At 45.3% G+C, this 21,042-nt stretch overlaps 1 protein-coding gene and 1 long non-coding RNA gene across 2 annotated transcripts in view; one reads left to right on the forward strand and one right to left on the reverse strand.

Annotated features, from left to right (window-relative positions):
• XKR6 (XK related 6) overlaps positions 1-21,042 on the reverse strand; it is a 214,864-nt gene that overhangs the window by 13,500 nt on the left and 180,322 nt on the right. The window contains exon 2 of the mRNA XM_068936891.1: positions 11,415-11,611. Coding sequence (XP_068792992.1) covers positions 11,415-11,611 — 197 coding nt within the window. The remainder of the gene's footprint in view (positions 1-11,414; positions 11,612-21,042) is intronic.
• Positions 1,965-12,337, forward strand: LOC138066665 (uncharacterized). Its single transcript, XR_011139956.1, has 4 exons — positions 1,965-2,333; positions 2,488-2,553; positions 11,456-11,592; positions 11,922-12,337. It is a non-coding gene; the product is annotated as an uncharacterized lncRNA (long non-coding RNA).

Here is a 21,042-nt window from a genome sequence, read left to right on the forward strand (position 1 = left end):
CTGCATAGTTATTACTGTAATTGTACAGTCTTCAGTTAAATTCCTGTTAATTTGAATGTCTTTAACTGCTCTCTCAGAATCACACTGAAAAAAGCCACCTGAATCCCCAAAAGTGAACCTCCACAGACAAGAGAATTTGAAGATCCTTAGGAAATCCCAAGGGAATTCAACTGAAATGCTCCATCAGAATGACCCTGCAATATTTCCAGCAAGGACAGGACCTAAATCTATGCACGCAGAACAATATCCCTCTTTGTAGGCAATGTTACAGAGGAATAGGGTCTACCACAGAAACCTGGTTCAACCAGAAAGGAACACAGCCAACCGGAAAGTGGAAAAAGTCATCTCTGTTGAGCTGTTCCCTGCTGAGCTCAGTCATTTCTGACCTCAATTCAGAAATTAGAATAGCATGAGCAGACCCTTACACCTAGGTGGCTGTCAGTCAAGCTCGGCTGGGTGTCTGAGATGGGAGAAAAGTCAACCCATGCCCAGTTTTTACAGCTAGTGTGGAGAGCTTGGCACCAGCACATGGCATGGATCTAACATGGATTCCTAGTGACCAAGGATGCCAGTATGACTGTGCTGCTCCTGTAGTCTCTTGGTTAGATCTGCAGTGTTGAGTGGCCAAAACCTATTGCTGAGATCTACGTTTTCGTCATCTGCTCTAGAAGAGTCTTTCCCAAAGCAAGAAAGGAGAGGAGGTAGGAGAAAAACCATGTGATTTTTCGAAGGAGGGAAAATAAGATGGTAAAATCCAAGAGAATGAGTTGCTTTGGCCACATGTTATCCAGGAGAATGTTTGAGAGAGGGAAAATCGTATTGCACATTCACACATCTGCATCATATATTTGCCAGAGTTTTTTGTGAAAGACATTTAGACACAACTTTTAAGGGTCAGTGCTTTCACTGAGATTCTTGAGTACGTTGAGTATCTTCACAGACTCCAGCAGAGTCAATCCTGATTCACACTCCACTAAGATCAGAATGAGACTCCTGTACTGAGATTTTTAGACCAAAAATAGTATTTGAAGTCTAACAATAAGATCCTTTAGAAGAGAAACACACTTTGCAATACCACCAGAATATACTGACATGGGACAAACTTTGCTAAGGGAAACAGTACATGGCTTGATTTAAACAAAATCTTTCCTCATCATTTTGATGTTCTGAATAAGGACATTTGGCATGAAACAATATCTTATCACAAACACATGCAATATACTTGCATTTTAACACTGTACACTTGACATTTATTACAGCATCTTTATCCTGATATTCTTTTTCAATTTAGATAAGAACCATAACCGTTGAGAAGACTTTTAATCTGCCTAACAAAAAAGAAAGGATTATCTTGAGGATGAGACCACAATATTCGGAAAAATACGGGAGCACATCAGCACTAGAGAGGAAAGCACTAGAAATTCTGCTGTTCGTTTCTGAAAGTAACTGGAGGAATCTCCTTTCTGTAGTACAGGTCTGTGGCAAGTTTTGAACCTGGGACTCTGTGCCTAGAGATCAGGAATTGAGCAAAGCCTACTTCTGTTCACTGCTGCGTCCACATTACCATTCTCTTAACCTCCGAAACAGGATGGATCTAGCCAGGCTGCCTGCCAGGAATGGACCTTGTCCCATGCTAACACCTAAGCCAAGCCTGGAAATAGTTTGGGTTGGTGCTAGTGGGGCTGGGCGAAAACTGTGCTGACAATTGAACCATGTGGAGGATCGAGACTGAGAGGCTATGGTCATGTTCTGATGTGTTTCAACTTATTAGCATCGACGAAACCCAACAGACTTATCATTAGTTTGAAGAAGCCACATGTTCTACCAGGGCTTTGTGAAGGAACTTCTGCTATAAATACAGCTGCCACAGTCAGTTCCTTGAAGACAAGGCAACGCCAAGGCAATGTTGTAAACCACGTGTTGCAAGTATCAAACATGGATCCTGCAAAACCACTTCTGTTTAATGGTTTGGCCCGAGCACAGAAAATTTGCAGACCACTTAGAAGAAGAAACAGCTTCATTCACATGATCCTGGAACTTTTAACCTAATTTTTAAGAAATCTGGTAGGGGAGGAAGAAGGAAACACAACTTGATTCACACTCACTGGCCAATGTAAGAGATCTTCGTTCAGTCCGTTTCGAGATGTGTCAGCAGTGCAGACCATGCCCACTTTATCGTTTATAAATCTTTGTTTTCGTGTGTGGGGGGGAGCTGATGGAATTGTCTCAGTGTAATTGCATGTGAGGAGACTTATTTCCTGAAGAGAGGAAGGAAGAAGTATCTCAAAACTTCTGGAGGGTACACAGGACTGGCACCATGGCAGTGGTTCTGGGTGAGTGTTTCTGTGGAGGGGAGTGACAAAGTGACAAAAGATGCAGCGATGAGATGGTGCAGCGGGTGCTGTCTTGCAAGGGGTAGTTGCAGGCACCACTGATTCCCAAGGATAAGAGCAGGAACCTGTTTCTTCCTTTGTTTCCCACGCTCAGTATGCTCTGCAAAGGCCTAAGTGATGTGCAGAAGACCAGAGCTCAGTGTCATGCCAGCATCCATCGGTGAGTCATGCTCAGGTTTGTTTGTTTCTCCTGGCACTTCTTGCCTCCTTAGAAATTCATGTGTGTACCAGATGGACTTTGAGACTGCTTCTTCAACAAGTTAATGAACATCACCTTCCCAAATGACAGGCTGAGATCAAAATACGCATTCGTTTCCCTATTGCAAATGTCTTGTTGCAAATGTCCCTATTGCACCTTTAAGTATTTCAGATGTGGGCTCCTGCAATAGGGAAATGGCCGTGTCTGAGGAATGTCCCCCTTTCAGTAGGCGTCCGTGCGAAGACATGAACGTACTGAGGGCACTGAGAACATGAGGTAGGTTGAATGCCACTTAGGACAAAAGTCATTTCGGGAAGTGATTTCCACTAGCTCAATAAATCTGCTGCACTCACAGATTCAGGACTGTGACCCTGAGCTAATCATATAAAATAAGTGAGAGTTTCCAGAACAAAAAAATTGTTTCCTTCACAATTCCAGTCATTTTGATCCAGTTCCTTCCCAGACTAATTGTCTCAAACTGAAATTCTTGTTCTTCCACCAACATCAAGAATAGAAATGCGAACGAATTCCCCGCCCAGCACCTCCCCTGCATCTTCCCCAGGTTTTTGCACATCTCAGTAGATATCTGTTCTCTGTTTATCCAGAGTAACAGACTCTCCTGGATGCCTGAGGTGAAGCACAGAGTTGCATACTAGAACAACCTGAGGACAAAAAGAGAAGCATTTCCATATATTTTACCAGGCAATTGCACAGCAGTGTGCAGCCACCTTCTCTTATGGTATAATCATGAACCTGCCGCTAGAGAAAGACTGCAGCATTAAATTACCTGAAAGAGCCTTAAACAGTTTCCTGCCTGGAATCTGTTTGGCAAGAACTTGCTCCCCAGGAGCGTGCACTTTAAAGATCCTCCCCAAGACCTTAGGCTAATCAAACCTCTCTCTCTGTGCCTCAGTTTCCCAGCTAACACCTGTGTAGCGCTCTGAGGATGTAACACCCCTACCCGCCCCCGGTGATTACCACACTCTACAGAGCCTAAAATTGGCAGCGCTGGCTACCTGCCAGTACTGTCCTGTGAATGGTGACTCATATTTATCGGCTGTGCCATGTAATATGTGTGATGGTGGCACGTGATATAGGACAGAAGGGTTTGTATCAGTGCTCCAAAATAACAGAACGAGAGCTAGGGAAAGGTGGTGGATGGAGAAGCTGCAGGTGGGGATGGGCTGAGGAAGAAGGAATGACGTCTCTCTCTGGGCTTGCTCCAAAGCCCTCTGGGAAAAAAAAAAGCTGTCACTGGCTTCAAAGGGCTGCTGGACCCAGTCCTTCCCCGCAGCGCTGGGACAATACGACTGATGACAGGGCACTCTTTCCTCACGCTGCTCCCTGCCAGGGTGCCTTGGGCTTGGCCTGCTCTCAGCATGCCGGAGCAGGACATCCTCTGTGCCCGTTGCCAACTCTGGAGATGGCTTTTTGATGCTGCTGAGAATTGGCCCAGGACCAGCAACTCATTTCAAGCAGGGCACCAAATAGCTATCTATCATCCGGCTTTGGTGAGAAGGAGGGGAAGGCAGGAGCAGAGCCATATGCCCCAATCTGGCAAAGTGCTTGAGTCATATGAGTGGCCTCCCAGGGGAGTCACTTTTGTGTCTGGAGCTATTCACGCGTTTTGGGAGGTCCCTCCTTGGTCTGCGGATGAACATTTAAAGGGAAATTGGGGTTGGATCAGGGCAAACTTTCAATGCAGATTACCCTGATTCCTCCCCATATGCCAAAGTCTTTCATCAAGCACACAGCTGGTGGAGTCCACGTTGCAATGAGCAACTGCTTTTCTGCTTGTCCTCCTTCTGTCACAGGGAACCAGAACTGAGTGATGGATCCCCCATTTCTTTTACTCCCAAAGGAATGGTATGAGGGGGAGAGAGAGAGAGACAATATGCCTCCAACCCCACTGGCAAAGTTTTAGTGCCTTATTTTCCCCATGAGCAGTCACACAGCCCAAGCGAAATACCAGAGTCTGACCCTGAGAGACCTACCTCCCACCCTAGATCCTGCTACCTAGGACTCCATGCAAAGATTTTTAAGTATATCTTGCTGTTATCTTGCTGGGTATCAGAAAAATACCCTGGTCAGAAAAGGGATAAGGATTTCCACTCCTGGAGAAAAGAGATTTTGCTTAGGTCTGCTTCAATGGCTCCCTCATCCAAAACAGAAAGTGTAGATGACATGCTGGGTTTTGGACACTGAGACAGCTGGAATCTAATGCCCACGTAGAAAGGCTGAACCATGCCTTATTTATACTGGTTATAGGACTCTGCATAAATGGGGACAATTTTGCAGAGTGAGGTCACAGAGATTTGCACTTGCATTTTTGGATTCATTTTTTGAGCACTGCTGGAATGTATATATTGAGTTAAGTCTAAATTGAAAAACATTTGTGGAAAACAGGCTGCAGCACCCCACAGCAAGCACTTTTCCCTACATATGCTTTTCCTTTCAAGATGGCATCTCCCACCTTTAGTCCTCTGTGGCTGCATCTCTACTAAGAACCAAACATTTGCAGGGATTGTTCTCCAGCTCTGTGGCTAACTAACTGCCACGTTCTAGCCCCATCTCTTGCCAACTGAAACGAGATGCCTGGGAACTGCCCAGGAAACTGCCTCCTGGGAATCATGCTTGCTCTGTGCTAACTTCCAAGCAGTGCTCGGGGATTGTTTGGCTCAGTTGGTCCAAGCCAAAAGCTCATTCAAGGTTAGCAGTGCTACTTGCAGGATGGGTTTTCAAATCTAATTACTCTCTTATCCATCTTCAGTGGAAAATGGAAGTTTTGCTGGCCTAAATTAAGTAGAGGCCAATGTTGATCATATTTGGAAATCACACCCATGGGCAACCAAAGGCTGAGTTGCTTTCTAACTCAGCCGCTCCACCTAAGGTTACTTTGCTCTTTTGGGACTGAATAGGAACAGGAGTGACTAAGAATTAATCCATTCATTTGTTGTCCTTCAGATATAGCCTTGTTTTCAGATCTCAAACCACTTCCCAACAAGTCCTGGTGTCTTGGGATGTATTTTGTATCCTATGAATATATCTAACAGGACATTTCAGCTGGTATATGCAAGCATTTGCAAGCTCTGCAGCCAACATATGATAACTCCATGATAACCATGATAACTCTACAGCCAATGCATATGAACAGCTGAGATGCCTAAATTGCTTTTAGTGCCTAACTTGTTTCACTCTGCCTCAAAGAGCGACCTCTAGACAGGCTGAAGCTAATGTATGAGCAAATATTCTTAAATGTATGAGCAGCTTCAGACTACTTATTGCAGTCTGTAGAGAGTGCATACACCTCTCAAAATCCCAGAGATTTCAACAGGACTTTGCATAAACTTACATTGAAAATTTCCTTCAGATCAATAGCAGGGCTCTGGAAAAGGCAGTTAAAGCATCGATGGATAGACAGTTCTTTTTGTGGGGGGAAATGCTGAACTGAATACTGCAGCCTGAGACGGACAAATCCCCAGCAAAAGCACTGTATAAAGCACTCATGACACGAGTGGAAGGACATTAGAGGTTCGGCTAAATCTTATTAAGTCTTATTAAGTAGCCATACAAAAAAGTAAGTAAAATAAAACCTATTTAAGAAGAGATTTATGCTGAAAAAGCAGAATCCCTCTCACCTCACTAACTGTCTAGAAGTTGGGTGTCTCCTTTAACCTGGTTATACATGCTCCTTCCCATTCAGTGGAGAGGAACAGGCACCTCTGCAGGGTGATGTGGGTTAAGGACAGTTTATTCTCCAAGAACTGAAATGGATTATCTTCTAGGAGTAATTATGAAATGACAATCTGGGTTATGGGGTTTGGGTTTTTTTTTCGTCATATTATGTTTTCTCCTAAAGACATTGTGTGATTTATATCTGAGTTACATCAGGGAAGTCCTCTGCCAAGTGCTGTCCAGGATACAGAAGAAATGGCCACCCTTTTATTGTATCACCTACAAAATCTCAGGGACAGTTATAGTGAGTGAGGGACAGGGTTGCAGCCTCTTCTGCATCCTGTCACTGCTTGCCTAATGTTAGACAACTAAATGGTATGTATTTAGTCTAAACGCATCATCTAGGTTCCCCCTAGATTCTCCAGAGAAAAGTACTGCTGGAGTGCGGGCATCTCATCTCACCTACTTAGGTATCTTTGGACATGGGCTGATCCATGTTTTGGAGGCATCCTTCCTCCCTCACTCTCTGGTGACTCTATTTTGGACTAACTGCCAGTCTCTCAGACAGCTGTAGTTGTAAGAGAAAAATTGCTTGCATAGGGCCTGTGTACAAATACTAGCTACTTACACATACATATTCAAGAGCTCACGTAGACCCATTTGTCACAGTAGCCACAGAACAGGGTATTGCAGCTCCAGCTCTCTCAGCATGCATCTTCCAGGTCAGATCTGCTTGCCTGACCACTGAGTGCACTGCGTTCTTACTTCTTTTTTGTGTGCGCTATTTTCTGCTCTTCTAGAGCCATCAGGCAATGGCAGCTACGCTGGGATCTAGCCTGACTTGTGTCAGTGATGATGTGAAGGAACAAATTCTGACCTTCATGAAAATTCGGGGGTGGGGGGGAGCTATCCTGAACTTTACTGACGCTGGGGCTTGACCTGAAATTCCAACTCTAGCACTTCTGTTGTTGGCAATGCTCTGACCACAAAGGAGATCACAGAATCACAGAATCGTTTAGGTTGGAAGGGACCTCTGGAGATCATCTAGTCCAACCTCCCTGTTCAAGCAGGGTCACCTAGAGCATATTGCCCAGGATCACATCCAGACAGGTTTTGAATATCTCCAGCGAAGGAGACTCCACCACCTCTCTGGGCAACCTGTTCCAATGCTCTGTCACCCTCACAGTCAAGAAGTTTTTTCTCAGGTTCAGATGGAACTGCCTGTGGTTCAGTTTCTGCCCGTTGCCTCTTGTCCTGTTGCTGGGCACCACGGAGAAGAGGCTGGCCTCATCCTCTTGACACTCCCCCTTCAGATACTTGTACACGTTGATGAGATCCCCTCTCAATCTTCTCTTCTCCAGGCTGAACAGGCCCAGCTCTTGCAATCTTTCTTCATAGGAGAGATGCTCCAGCCCTCTAATCATCTTGGTAGCCCTCCGCTGGACTCTCTCCAGGAGTGCCATGTCTCTCTTGTACTGGGGAGCCCAGAACTGGACACAGTACTCCAGGTGAGGCCTCACCAGGGCTGAGGAGAGGGGCAGGATCACCTCCCTCGTCCTGCTGGCAACACTCTGCCTAATGCACCCCAGGATCCCACTGGTCTTCTTGGCCACAAGGGCACACTGCTGGCTCATGTTTAACTTGTTGTCCACCAGCACTCCCAGGTCCTTCTCGGCAGAGCTACTTTCCAGCAGGTCAACCCCCAGCCTGTACTGGTGCATGGGATTATTCCTGCCTAGGTGCAGGACCTTGCACTTGCCTTTGTTGAACTTCATGAGGTTCCTCTCCGCCCACCTCTCCAGCCTGTCCCGGTCCCTCTGAATGGCAGCACAGTCTTCTGGTGTGTCAGCCTCTCCCCCCAGTTTAGTATCATCAGCAAACTTGCTGAGGGTGCACTCTGTCCCTTCCTCCAGGTCATTGATGAATATATTGAACAAGACTGGACCCAGTACTGACCCCTGGGGGACACCACTAGCCACAGGCCTCCAACTTGACTCTGCGCCATTCACCACAACCCTCTGCGCTCGGCCATCCAGCCAGTTCTCAAGCCACCTCACCGTCCACTCATCTAGCCCACACTTCCTGAGCTTGCCTATGAGGATGTGATGGGAGACAGTGTCAAAAACCTTGCTCAAGTCCAGGTAGACAACATCCACTGCTCTGCCCTCATCTACCCAGCCAGTCATTCCGTCATAGAAGGCTATCAGATTGGTCAAGCATGATTTCCCTTTGGTGAATCCATGCTGACTACTCCTGATCACCTTCTTGTCCTCCAGATGCTTAGTGATGAATGAGATACTAGTTCTCAGGTGAGCAGAGACCCATTTCACTTGTGCACTTGCAGTATTGGTACTAAAATTGGTACTACCAGTACAGTACTGGTACCAAATGGTATTGAGAGTCAGAGGGAGGAATTCCTACTTCACGTTAGGAGATACACAATGGAAATGGAAGGTAGTAGCAATAGCTGGCCTTCCACTATTTTGGAGGAAGCTTGGCATTTGGAGGAGAGGGGAAGGAAGTCTTCTCTGTGTCTCTTTGAAAGGAATAACCTGGGTTGGAGTAAAGACCTCCAGTGGATTCACTCCTCTCATTTCAACAGCTATCCTAGCATGGGAACAAGGAGGAAAAAGTAAAACTTTCCAATAGCCATTGCAATTACTCACTTTCCACAGCTTCTTAAATAGGACACGGAGACATTAGCAGATCTTTCTGCAAAAGAGCCTGGCTTAGCTTCTTGCACTAGGCTTGGGATTGCAGTCTTAAGAACACGGAAAACTGGGGCGTAGGGGGATGTATGCCACAGAAAATGGCAAAGTCCTTACCCTAGGATTGACTGAATCCACAAGGGACTGTGTGAACCGTATGGAAATAGCTGGCGTCTGGACATAGTAGCATGAGCTTTAGCTGAGTTTAAAAGCCCTGCTGTGGGCCATTTTGCCAGTTTGCATCTCCCAGTGATATAGCTGATACTGTTTCTGTTTAGAGGCAGAACTAGCCTATTCCTGGACTGTGTAACAAACCATGATCGTGTAGACACAATGAACCAAAAGAGACTTGATTTAATTTTTAAACACAGCAACTCCTTAATAAAACCTATGCCCATTTGCTTTGGTTTCTGCCTGCTTCAAGGCAAAATCTTCAGTGCTCCCTTTCATAATGGCTCCTCTCAGCATTTAATTTCCTTTTGCATAATAATGTACTGGCCAAGAGGAGGAAGATATACATGCACCAAATTGGCACGGAGGAGCTCAAGGAAATCTTGCACCTGAGTCAGGAATGCTGAGCAAGCTCTCTGCTGCTCATATCCCCCGGCAGCATTTGCCATCCACTCAGCATAGCCCACTGTTCAGAGGGCAGCCTGGAGACACGCTACAGCAGCTTTGGCGCGCACAGTGGAGGAAGGGAAAAGGTGCATTGGGGACCCGGAGAACTCAGCTGCTGGAGCGTGTCAGGGAAAGAGCCCTCCAGGGTTCGGAGAGGCAGGTGCATCAGGCACGGACGTGTGCAGCCTTGGAAGAAAGCACAGCTTGTTCAGTTTGGTGGAGGAATGAAGGAACTGCATAGCTAGCTGAAAGAGGGAGGAAAAATGATGCAGCTCTTTCAGTGGATTAGGCAGTCATGCCTGGAAGTGGCAAACTGAAACAGTCACAGATTTTTAAAGCCTAGAGGGATTCTCAGGCCATGTTGTCTGACTTCCCAAACAGCAGAGGCCAGCGAACTTCATTCAGTGCTTTCTGTAGTGAGTCTAGCAATCTGCATAAGGCTCCAGCAAGCTTCCTAGGTTATGATTTAGATACTTCTGGTAGGGTCAATAATAATTGTTAGAAACAGCAGAAAAAAAGGTACTGGCAAACGCGAGCAGTGCTAGCAGGACTTGTAGAAAATCTGTGCGATCATTGTGTCAGCAGTTTGGAGGTCTGGAGGTCTCGTGATGAGAGGTTTCAGAATAGGACTGCGTAAATAGGAGAAGGGAGGCCTCTAGCAACAGCCATGATGGACAACACTAAGATTGGGAGGAAAGAGAGAGTAGTCCAAGCTTACTCATGCTCTGGCTGAGGCTCATAGTGGTGACCTTGGTCCAACAAGCAAATTTAACCCTGAAGAGCTGCCGAGTTCCAATCCCACTGTCAGAAGACTCCTCAGTTATGCCAAACATGGCATGCCACAAACAGGCAGTCTTTGGGAAGCATTATCTGAGTGTTATCCCATGTGCATGGATTGAGCAGGGGCTGAACAAGGCAGTATTTCATCAGCTGATACCACTGTTGGTCCTTGGAAAGGACGATTTCCCCTCAAGCTGGTGACCCTTAGGCCACCAGCTTGCCAACGGGCATGAGTCTGGTACAGCTGTTCACCCCAGGACTGGGACATGAGCATATGCCGTCAGCTGCAAACTGTAGCTGGGCTGAATGCCTGCGCTCCAGAACATCACTGCAGCAAAGGACATCAGAACTGGCAAAGTGGTCTCTGGTCACTTCCAAGCACTCTGCTCATCTACATAGCTATCTTTGCAGTGACACCTGCACTAGAACATCTCTGTCACTATGCAGTCCCCTCCACTGCTTTTCCTTTCTCTTTTCTTGGACTTGTTGAGAATCATGGTATCAATGATCAAGCTTTAATTCCTGGGCACTCTTTAAAAATGGCCCTATAGCCTTTATCTATAAAACCAAGCCCCTTCTATTACACTTTACACCATTGGAGCATTGCACAGGCATTGAACCTCACAACACAAATCCAAGTCTGGCCAATTTTATCATTCCACATATGTTTGGAGGGAAACTGAGGCAGAGGAGGATTGTGTTTACTCAGTGTCAGGCAGCAAACGAATGCTGGCAACTTGCAGTAGTAATACAAAATGCCTGACTACTCTCAGTAATACCAGCATTTCTCTAGACCGGATTGGGTTTGGAAGAGCTGAATCTCACATTTTGATTGATATTGTTTTTCCTCAGCAGAACGAGCAGAAATTTACCAAGTGAATGCCGTGTGGAGCTGGAATGAGATTTGTCCAAAGTGGCAGCCCCTTATGCAATAGGTTGCGAAGTACGGACGGTTAACAAAACCTCCATTAGCAGCTGAGCATATGGATCAGAGGGGGGAAGCCGGAAGGGTGGGGAGGGAAGGACGAGGGGACCACTTACATGGTAATGTTTCTGCACGGTTCTTTTGGATCATTATGCAGAGCTGTAGCACCAGTTGAGGGGCGCTCTCCAGGAAAGTTTCCAGGAGGCGCAACATATTTACGTCTGCATATTCGTACATCATAGCCCAGTAGAAACGCCGCTGGTGTTCCTTCCGCCTCTGACTCTGGATCCCCAGGTACATGGTTCGTATATACCTGCAGCAAACAGAAGGAAAAGCCAAGTGTGAGGCTTTGGCATGCATCATATCCCAAGGGGAATGGGGCTGTGGGTTCAGTGTATGGGGAGAGGGAAGTTGTATGGGGGAGAGGGAGTCTGGGATGGACATAGGAGTCTCCTTGTTTGTAATACCATCTCCTGCAGGATCTGAGAATCACTTTTGATTTTTGATGCAAGAGTGGGAAAAAATTGACATGCACCAAAACTACAATGTGAAGCGTGGGAGTAGGAAATGCACACAAAACACTTGCACAAGAAGGCAATTCCCTCATTTCATTTTCTTGATAGGAAGAGGAGAAGACACCTGACAAATGCTGGTCATGGCACTCGGCTATGCTTCGACAGCTCATCTAAGCCACTTCAGCACTCTCCCGAGGAGCTCCTCTTAAAGAGCCCAGTGATTTGACTCCCACTTCATCAGAGGCAGAGCAATGAGAGACCACCTTCACCTTCTGTACATGTGTGACCTACGAATGTGAAAGGCCACAACTTGCCACCGGCCTGCTATTGAGCCTTTGGGATTGTGCTGACATAAGAAAAAGTGTCTTGAGCTTAGACAGCATAAGATCTGCTGGCTCCATTTCCATATCAGGTGTGTGAGGGGCCTGCAAACCTCATCCTGGGGACTCTTTTCACTTTGAGTTACTCACTGGCCAACCTTTGCAAAGGGAGGTGACGAGGTCAGGGTAGCACAAACTGCCTGTATTTCATGGGACTAACGGAATTTAAGAAAGTAGGCCTTTCCTAACTGCTCCCTCTGTAGTTCTGGCTAATATGGATGATCTAATGTTGGGTCTCTCCTTATCCTGAGCAGCAGATGTAACCTTGTGCTCTGAAATTCTAGATGGGAATCATTTCACCTAATGCTGACCCTAAAGTTGGTCATCTGACTTAATTAATGGAGAGAAACATACCCTCCCCGGACTGTTTGTCTAGCCCACCTCAGATGTCAGCATGAAGTGGGATGAAGTGCCTTCTGGAGGCACCGGGAGGGACTCACAGCACAGGTCCTCAAAACAGGGTGTCGCCAAACTGATTAGACCACTCCTTGACACCCAGGGCAAGATTGCACAGCCTCCATAGCCCCGCTATCCCCAAACTGAAGCTCGGGGACCAGGAGCTGGGAGAGAATCAGAGGTAGCTCTGTAAGCCTTGCCCTTTCACAAGCTCATTGCCCTTTCTTTCTGTTCAAAGTTCACAACAACAGATGAAAAATCCCGAAAGAAGGAACAGAGGACACAAGAAATGACCCAGTAAAGCCACCAGATGGGGCTCGACATTCACGTAGTGAGCTCGACACTCACGTAACTTCTACATTACTCACACTCGGCATTGGTGTGACAGACCCAGCAGAGCCTGAGTTGGGTGGAAATGCCCACGGAGCAACCTGCTAAATGCCCTGCTATATGACACAGGAAACCCATCTTCCCCCTATGAGTGCATGAAAAGAAATTAATGACATATATCCTGCAAGGCATAGCTGGGGAGAATGAGTTGTAATAACTTGAGAAAGCAGAGAAAAGGTGCCTGCAACTGCTTTTTTATAATATCAGAGATACTGGGCCACTAAAAAATAAAGCTGAGGGAACCTATAAGGAGCTGTCCATTTTGGCAAAGACAGCATCACTTCTACCAAATCCTCTTGAAAGCGATATTCACCCAGCCTGTCTTAAAAGTCTTACATGGACTCTCCCGCTTCCCAGGCCCTCACTCCCATTCCTGCTAGCATGTGAAACCTAAATTCCTTTGCTGAAGGTTAAGCTGGTCATTTCTCATCATTTCAGCCATGGACGAGCAGGAGTATTTACTCCCTTTCTCTCTACAGCAGTCTTTTACCTATTTGTACATAGTTATCATGTAACCCCACAGTTCTCTTTCCTCTAGACTAAATAAACCATTTTCTTTCAGTCTCTTCTCATAGCTCATGTCTTCCAGACCTCTGCTTTTCCATCTTGTTGTCCCCCTACCTGTCTCCAGTTCGTGGTGATTTTTAAGGCCATTTTTGCTTTTCTGTGCACTTCAGATGCCACTGCTGCCATTGGGCCACCTAAAAAGATTGAGGGGGAAGAAACTAACAGAAGGGATATCATGTCCTGCAATGACTTTTTCTTTTTCCGCTTTGATCTCCAGGGATTCAGCACCATCCATGCAGTTTAAACAAGTTCGTATCTAATTGGCCACAATGAGAGAAGATGTAACTTGTTCACATACACACAAAAGAATGTAAAAATGGATTGGACAAATGTATGCCCTGGATCCCGTCTCCATCAGCAGCCAGAACAGCAGCAATAACAGTAACAACACCTAAGTCTCTTGGCTGTTGAGCCCAAAGCCTTTTACAGAAGAAAGTCAGCTACATTATCCCCATTCCAAAGATGGGGAAACCGAGGCACAGATAGCCAAAAGGGCTCTCCTCCAAGTCCTATAAACAGGTGATTAGCAGAACCTAGATCTCTTAGTGCTAACTGAGGCCTCTAACCACCACAACACAAACCCCAAGAGTCGAAGTGCCACTCTGCCTCCTGATGTTCCTACACCCAAGACAGATATATTTCCATGATACAGTAAGACCCTAACTTGCCCAATCTGATCCATGCTGGAAGATCCGGCAGATCTCCGGAGATATCTGTCCCTATCCAGTCGCCAAGCAGGACTGTGACCTCTGGAAACCCTTGACATAATTTTGGCCTAAAATATCACAGCCATCTGAATGAACAAAACAGCTCCAAGGACCACGTACAGCAGGAGGGAAATGAACTTTCCCTTGGTCCTGTCTGCTTCCCAGCTTTAACCTGCACCACTTGCTTAACACCCATGGCATTTTTGCCTCTGGAAAAGAGGGAAGACTCAGCCTTTTGAGCATGCCAGGAGGGGTTTGCTCTAATCTGGGCTGCCTGCAAGCTCTGCTCATCAGCAGCACCCACCTGGGAACAGAACCTGCTTCTCCCAGGTGGCCCATGCTGGTGAGCCACTCAGCCCTCAGACAGGGCACAACATACTAAGAATTTTTTTTTTTTTTTTTGCTCTCTCTTTAGCATCCTTCAAGCCCAAATCTGACAAAAAGAGGAGGGTAGAAGTACAGCCCATTTCTCCTTGAGCCAGTCAGGCAGGCAGTTTTCAGCAGAGAAAATGCTAGAGTAACAAGAAAACAGCAGTATTTCTACCCAGCAGGCTTTTAACAACTCCTAAAAACCTGTTTAATTAATCAATATAAAATTTCACACAGCTGTAACACTGTTAATACTTAATCTGATTTTCAAATGGGAAAGTACAGCACCGGTGTAAGCAGTTTTATTCCATTATATCTGCACCTTCTTTGGGGTATTTTATTTGTTTGAGGTTTTTTCCCCTACTTTCTCTAATACTGGTTAAGTGTAGACAAACTCTGAGGAAAAAAAAAAATCAATGTCATTTCACCTGAAATTTGTTGTTCTCGGTCGAGCTAGTAACAAACAGGAGTCTATAATTAGACTTTCAAATCCATATTCAGGCCTGATCTTCAATCTATAGCAACACGATGCTTCCTCTTATGCCAATGAAAGCCATTCACTGCTCGGTGCTTTTGAAAAGCAGTCTAATTTATTTATTTAAGAGCTTAATTTTGGACACAGGAGCCTAACTTTGGACTCTCCAGTTTCTGAACGCTAGTTATTTTTATATACCAGCGTGTGTATTTGTCTGTGTGCGTGTATTTTTAGTTCCAAGTCCCATCATGGCTTCAAGAGACAGAACTAATTTGGGGTTGGAGGAGGGGGTAAGGGGTGATTTTTTGATTTTTTTTTTTAACGCACAGAGGGCTCGCTGTTCCCTTCCTTCTGGCAGGGTTCCCAGATTTCCTGTTGGTGTAATTACCCTCACGTTTATTTACTACGTATATCACAGTAGCACACAAACTGTGTGGGGCAAAGTCACTGCTGTCCCTGCGCCAAAGCACGTTTGTAAGGAGCCAAAGTGATTGGCTGCAGAAAAGTGGTCAAATAATCTTTGGGGAGAACCTCAGGCTACCTCCATGAGTAAGAAAAGGAGAGACTTATTGCAAAAAAACCCTCCCAAAACTAAAACCAAAAACAAAAGCCTAAGCGCTACAGAAAATGATGGTTCATGCGGATGACCAAGTGTGCTTAGCTGTCTTAGTGAGGGCTGTGGCAGAAATGTCTAGAGAAATTACGGAGTGAAAGTCCATAATGGTCATACCATTAAATAAAACAGGTCAATGACCTGCCTTTGTCCCTGGCCAGCTGGCAAGACTCACCCCCATATGGCTAACTTCTCTTCCCACTCCAAAAGGGTGAGTACACCCATGCTGGTTGGCCTTGGCCAAAACTGCCGGGGAGCGTGCTGACAATTTAGCAGTGTGGACCATTGCAGGAGAATGCCAGTGCCTTGGCACTGTTCAATTTATAGAGATGGCTCTGAATATCATCAGCACAAAGTGTAGGAGGATGCCTTAGGCAACAGGCTGGTTTGAAACAAAGAAGATGCTGATATATAAAAGGGTTGCAGGAGCATGGTAAAGCACATCAGCCCAGGAATTGAAGGCTCTGGGCTGTGTTTTGTGGGTAGTACTGATATCCTGCCCCACACAACCAAAAGTTGCCCAAGGTCAGGAATCTCAGACTATACCTACCATAGTAAAAGAAGGAGGTAGGTAATTTCTCTTCCCCTGAGGCCAACTGGCCCAGACTGATCACAGAATTAAATTCTGTCATCCTCCAAAACCGGGTATCTGCCTTCACACTCTATATTGGGAATGATCTCTGGCCCTTCTCAGTTCTGAACCATGCCCAGGAATCATTTGGGAGAGTGCTAGTCAGCCTTGGCCAAATTGTTCATCATGCTAATGATTTAGCAGCATGATCAAGTTACAGTGTTCACATCCAGGCCTTTAAACTGTCCAATTTACTACTACACACATGTAGAAAAATGGAAAAAAAAATGGAAAGACCTGGGGCACTCAGACCACTCCCAGCAACCTCTGTTTGTGAACCTTTACTTGGTCAAGAGCACCAAGGTTACTACTGTGGAAAGGGTCATTGCAGCTGCAAGAGAACCAAACCTTGGCTTGAAAAATTGGAAAGCTTGTTCAGCATGCGAAGTAAGAAACAGACCTCTAGGGAAGCAAGATGCTCAGCAAATTAACTCTGTTGAGCAGGCTGCAGCCTATGCTTGCAGGGCCTAACATACCCCTTTGGCTCAGTAGGATTTATTGGGACCAGAGAGGGAGGTGACAGGTACATGTACTCTTCCCCAGGACTGGTTAAGAGCAGAGGCAAGCCATGCAAGAATGGGCAGGAGCCCAAGTCCTTGGCCAAGTTTTTGTAACCAATGTGGAAATTCGTTTCGCAGACCAACCTGGTTTACAGCCTGCCACCAGGAGCCTTCCCTCCTGCCAGGGAGGAACAGCCCCAGCAACGCCTTAGCCTCCTTCAGTTCTCTCCAGGCAGCTGTCCTTTGCCTTGACACTACAAGACTGTGGTTATGCTCTTGGGTGTCATGCGCCGTATTGAGGGACACCATCTGCCTCACCAACCTGTTGCACCAACCTCCTCCCTGCTGCTCATGGGATAAGGAGAAATGAGACGGGGTGAGTTATTCAGCTGGTAATTCACTTTCCTGCCATCTCATCCACCGGTGCTTCTGCTAACTCTTGGATGAGGCCATTGTCCTTATGCCTCTTTGCAGTGAGCACAGGGCATTTACAGATTAAAAGCCTACTCTTTGGAAGGGAGGAAATGAGGACGTGTGTAACTGCTCGGCTGGAAGGCTTGAAACAGAGGCTGCCTGAACGCACCCTTAAAATGAGGTTATGTAAGGCCAGATCTCAGCTGGAGTGAGCTGGCATCCATAGGGCTCTAGCAATTTACACCAGCTGAGGCTTTGGCCTGCTTTTTTAACTTTAATGAATTATTTTCATTCTAAAGGATGTAAAAGGAATATAAGATGCAGCATGCAAGCAACAGGGGAGCATGAAAGTAAAATGCTATCTATTAAAAAAAATCAAAATCAAAGTTACCATCACAATTAACATACTCAATATCAACATTTGTTAGAGATTTTTTTCTCTGTAATAATGTTGCCAGCTAGCAATAAGAATTTACAGATGGATAATTACTATTCCTTGTAAGAGTGTCAAAGTAGTATCTATGGGCCCCATCCAGGTGCTGACACACCATGGCCTTGCTGGGCTGCTTCCACAGCATTAAAGCCCTCCAGAACAAGGTGGCTGCATCCAAACTGCCTTTGGGGAAAGGTTCCTGGCCTGTGCTAACCTCTGAATGGCATGCAGGAATTGTTTGGGCCATTGCTACTTGGCTTGGGCTAAAATCAAGCTGGGGACTGGGCTAATAGCTTAGCAGAGTGGAGGATGGAGTCGCTGCTCTGGCCCTGCTCAGCACCCTCGTCTGGACATACCCCATAGTGACTGGAGACATTCAGGGAGCATCACTCCACCAGGGGACATTAAACACAAGCATCCAACTTAGGAAGTCTCAAAACCTTTAACTGCCAGCGGCTGGAGGCCAGACTGGGAAGACCACTTGCCATCTCAGAAGCAAGCGAGCTTACTGGACTGAGTAAGCAGAGCCCAAAGCCTTCCTTCAATCCAGTTTCCTCATAGGTCATCTCAACTATAGAGACACAATTTCTCATGATTTTAGTGGCTTTCATCTGGGCCCTGATTTTAAGAAACAGAATTATCAGGGCTTTCTGAAATCCTTCTACTTTCAGCATTTCTTAATGTGATTCATACCTAAGAATAAATAAAATGCAACAAGAAGCATGTTAATCAAGTATTTCAATCCTTCTACCTTGCAATCTCTTCACTCTGCTGCCTGGTAAATGTGCTTCAGTGTACAACTACCATTTATTTAGTTAATCGCTTCTATCAGCTCCTATTAATTAATAATCTTCAGCCCACATCTTGTTTATTTAAGGAGAATGTCACTAAGCACAGAACAAGCTTGTTCAATGCTTTAGAGACCCTTAAAAAGCTTAAATTCATGGCATGAGATCATTTATCCGTTCTGTGGACCAGTAAGTCATGGAGGACATTGTCTTTCTTGGGACACGGAGTTTTTTGTTACCTCAGTTCCAAAACTGGAACTCCAACAGGACGCTTCTTCCACTTTCCAATTCATCACAAAATCACTGTGGTCCAGGATCAGGCTTAAGAGCTGCTCCCAACTAGATTACATAATACTCACAATATTACATCAAGAAGGTTAGAAAAGTGGATTACTTTGCCTATATTAACATTTTTGAGTTAAACTGTACATCAGTCTGCTGTCATCAATCTGTTTTCATGTTCTCTAGCAGCCACAAGCTCCTTCATCCCACTCCTCACCTTCTCATCAAAGTTGGTGTTAGCTTGTTATTTCCTTATTTCTGCTGGAAAACTTTGTGAATAAGATTCTCAGAAGCATTAGCCAAGACCTGTTCCCTTCAAAGTCAAAAGGTTAAGTCAAATTTTTTGAAAACCCCTAGTTCATAGAGATGATCACCAGCACCTCAGAGAAATACTTGTCTTTATGTGAATTCAAAACCCTATTCTTTAAATGTTTACATTTGAGTAAGATGATTCTTGAACGTACATTCATATTAGAAAGTCTTGTTTTTTAAGAAGCTGAATTATCTACTAGAAAGAATGATAGTGCTAGTTTTCTGCTGTGTAGGAGAAACTGTAATCATTTTGTATTTCAAGCCAGTTTAAAGCTGCTTTAAGCATTGATTGCTTTACTATACAACGACCATGAAAAATACGTCTAACTTATTTTATGAAATGCACATTGGGAGAGAATCACATCACAGAGTCATAAAATAATTCAGGTTGGAAGGGACCTCTAAGGAACTCTGGACAAAATCCCCTCTCAAAGCAGGGATAACTTTGAAGTTTAGTCATGGCCTTGTGCGGTCGAATGCTGAAAATCTCCAAGGATGGAGGCTCCACAACCTCTCTGGGCAACTTGTTCCAGCACTTAACCACAATCATTGCAGAAAAGATTTTCATCATGAGATCATTTTCACTATTTAAAGAAAGCCTACAAGAAAGCCTATTTCATCAAATAGTTGGAAAGAGACAATAAAACCATGATGCTGTGGGATTTTTAGGATCTGATTCCCATAGCTGTGATGTTTGCATGCTGATTTAACTTGGCATTGATTATTTGGGGGCTCTGATACAAAGCAAGGAGCTGTGATTGATAGTTTCAGAGTAATGTTCCCAGTTCCTCCGCAGGAGATTATTACTCTGGTAGGGACATGCAGAACAGGACATGCACTATATTGCCTCCTCCAGGTTATCGTCTATGGTCTTTGTTCTATCCCTTTTTCACTGGTGGTTTAAGCAGGTATTTGGGTCTGTGAGATCAAATGGCAGAGCTGCAGGTGTGCATTTCATTCTGCTGACAGATAAGAGGGTCATAACCTCCAACAGATACGTGGGGAAGAAAACTGGGGCAAGGGCATCATTGCAGCTAAATCTGCTAGAGGCTAAAAAGGCACATACCTGTATTGTTCAGTCTGGGGAATGTTTAAGGAATCCATCTTTGGGACTATTCTCTTTTCCTAGTTGCAGAATATTTTTCTGTGGCTCACTCACCAACTGACTGAAAGATCACAACCAAAAGAAGGGAAACGAAACAGAAAAAAACAAATGGTCCTAAAGAGCCCCACTTTCTCACACTAATTTGTCAAACTTTCCCAAATCTAGGTTGTTACTGATATATCCGTGCTTAGCCAAGGGTAACAACCTGGCCAACAGTACTTTATTTGCAAATGTATTCATGAATGTGTCACTAGCATATTCATTATGGCCCCGATTTTACAAGCTGTTGTGCCCAGGCAGTCTCACTTTGCTTCCCCACGGGCTGTGGGGCTCCTCTGGATATCCAACAGCTTGCAGAATCCCTGTTTCCAGATCTGCACTCAGTAAATCAATACAGCATCAGAGAATAGCTTTGTAGTGGGAGCTGTTACAGTTTCGATATAGGCTTGTAGAGATTGTGTTTATGTTTTCACTTGTCAATTATTTCATGAGGTCTACAGCCCTAAAACAGAAGAAAACCAAAGACCTCTTCAACACCATGGTATGAAAGCCCTTTTTCAATTTTAATGTGGGAAGCATCTTTTATGTTGTGTAAAGGAGCAGGCTGGGTAGCAGTGGCTGCTTGAGAGGGTATCAAAGTGATAGGTGCTACAGAGATATGTCACAGCATCTATCACATGTGGGATGTACTCGCATTCTAGGATGGAGCCAGTCATGGCTTTATCATGGATGCCCCCCAAATCAGTTATGAATACTTAGCAGAGGGACTGGGGCTAATTTTACACATATTTATTTGCTTAAACTGTACTCAGACACCTAGTGCTATCGCCTCCGGCAAAACCTTCTGTTTTACATCAAAGCTGTTAA

Source organism: Struthio camelus, chromosome 3 (genome assembly GCF_040807025.1).
Source record: "Struthio camelus isolate bStrCam1 chromosome 3, bStrCam1.hap1, whole genome shotgun sequence".
Taxonomy (NCBI): domain Eukaryota; kingdom Metazoa; phylum Chordata; class Aves; order Struthioniformes; family Struthionidae; genus Struthio; species Struthio camelus.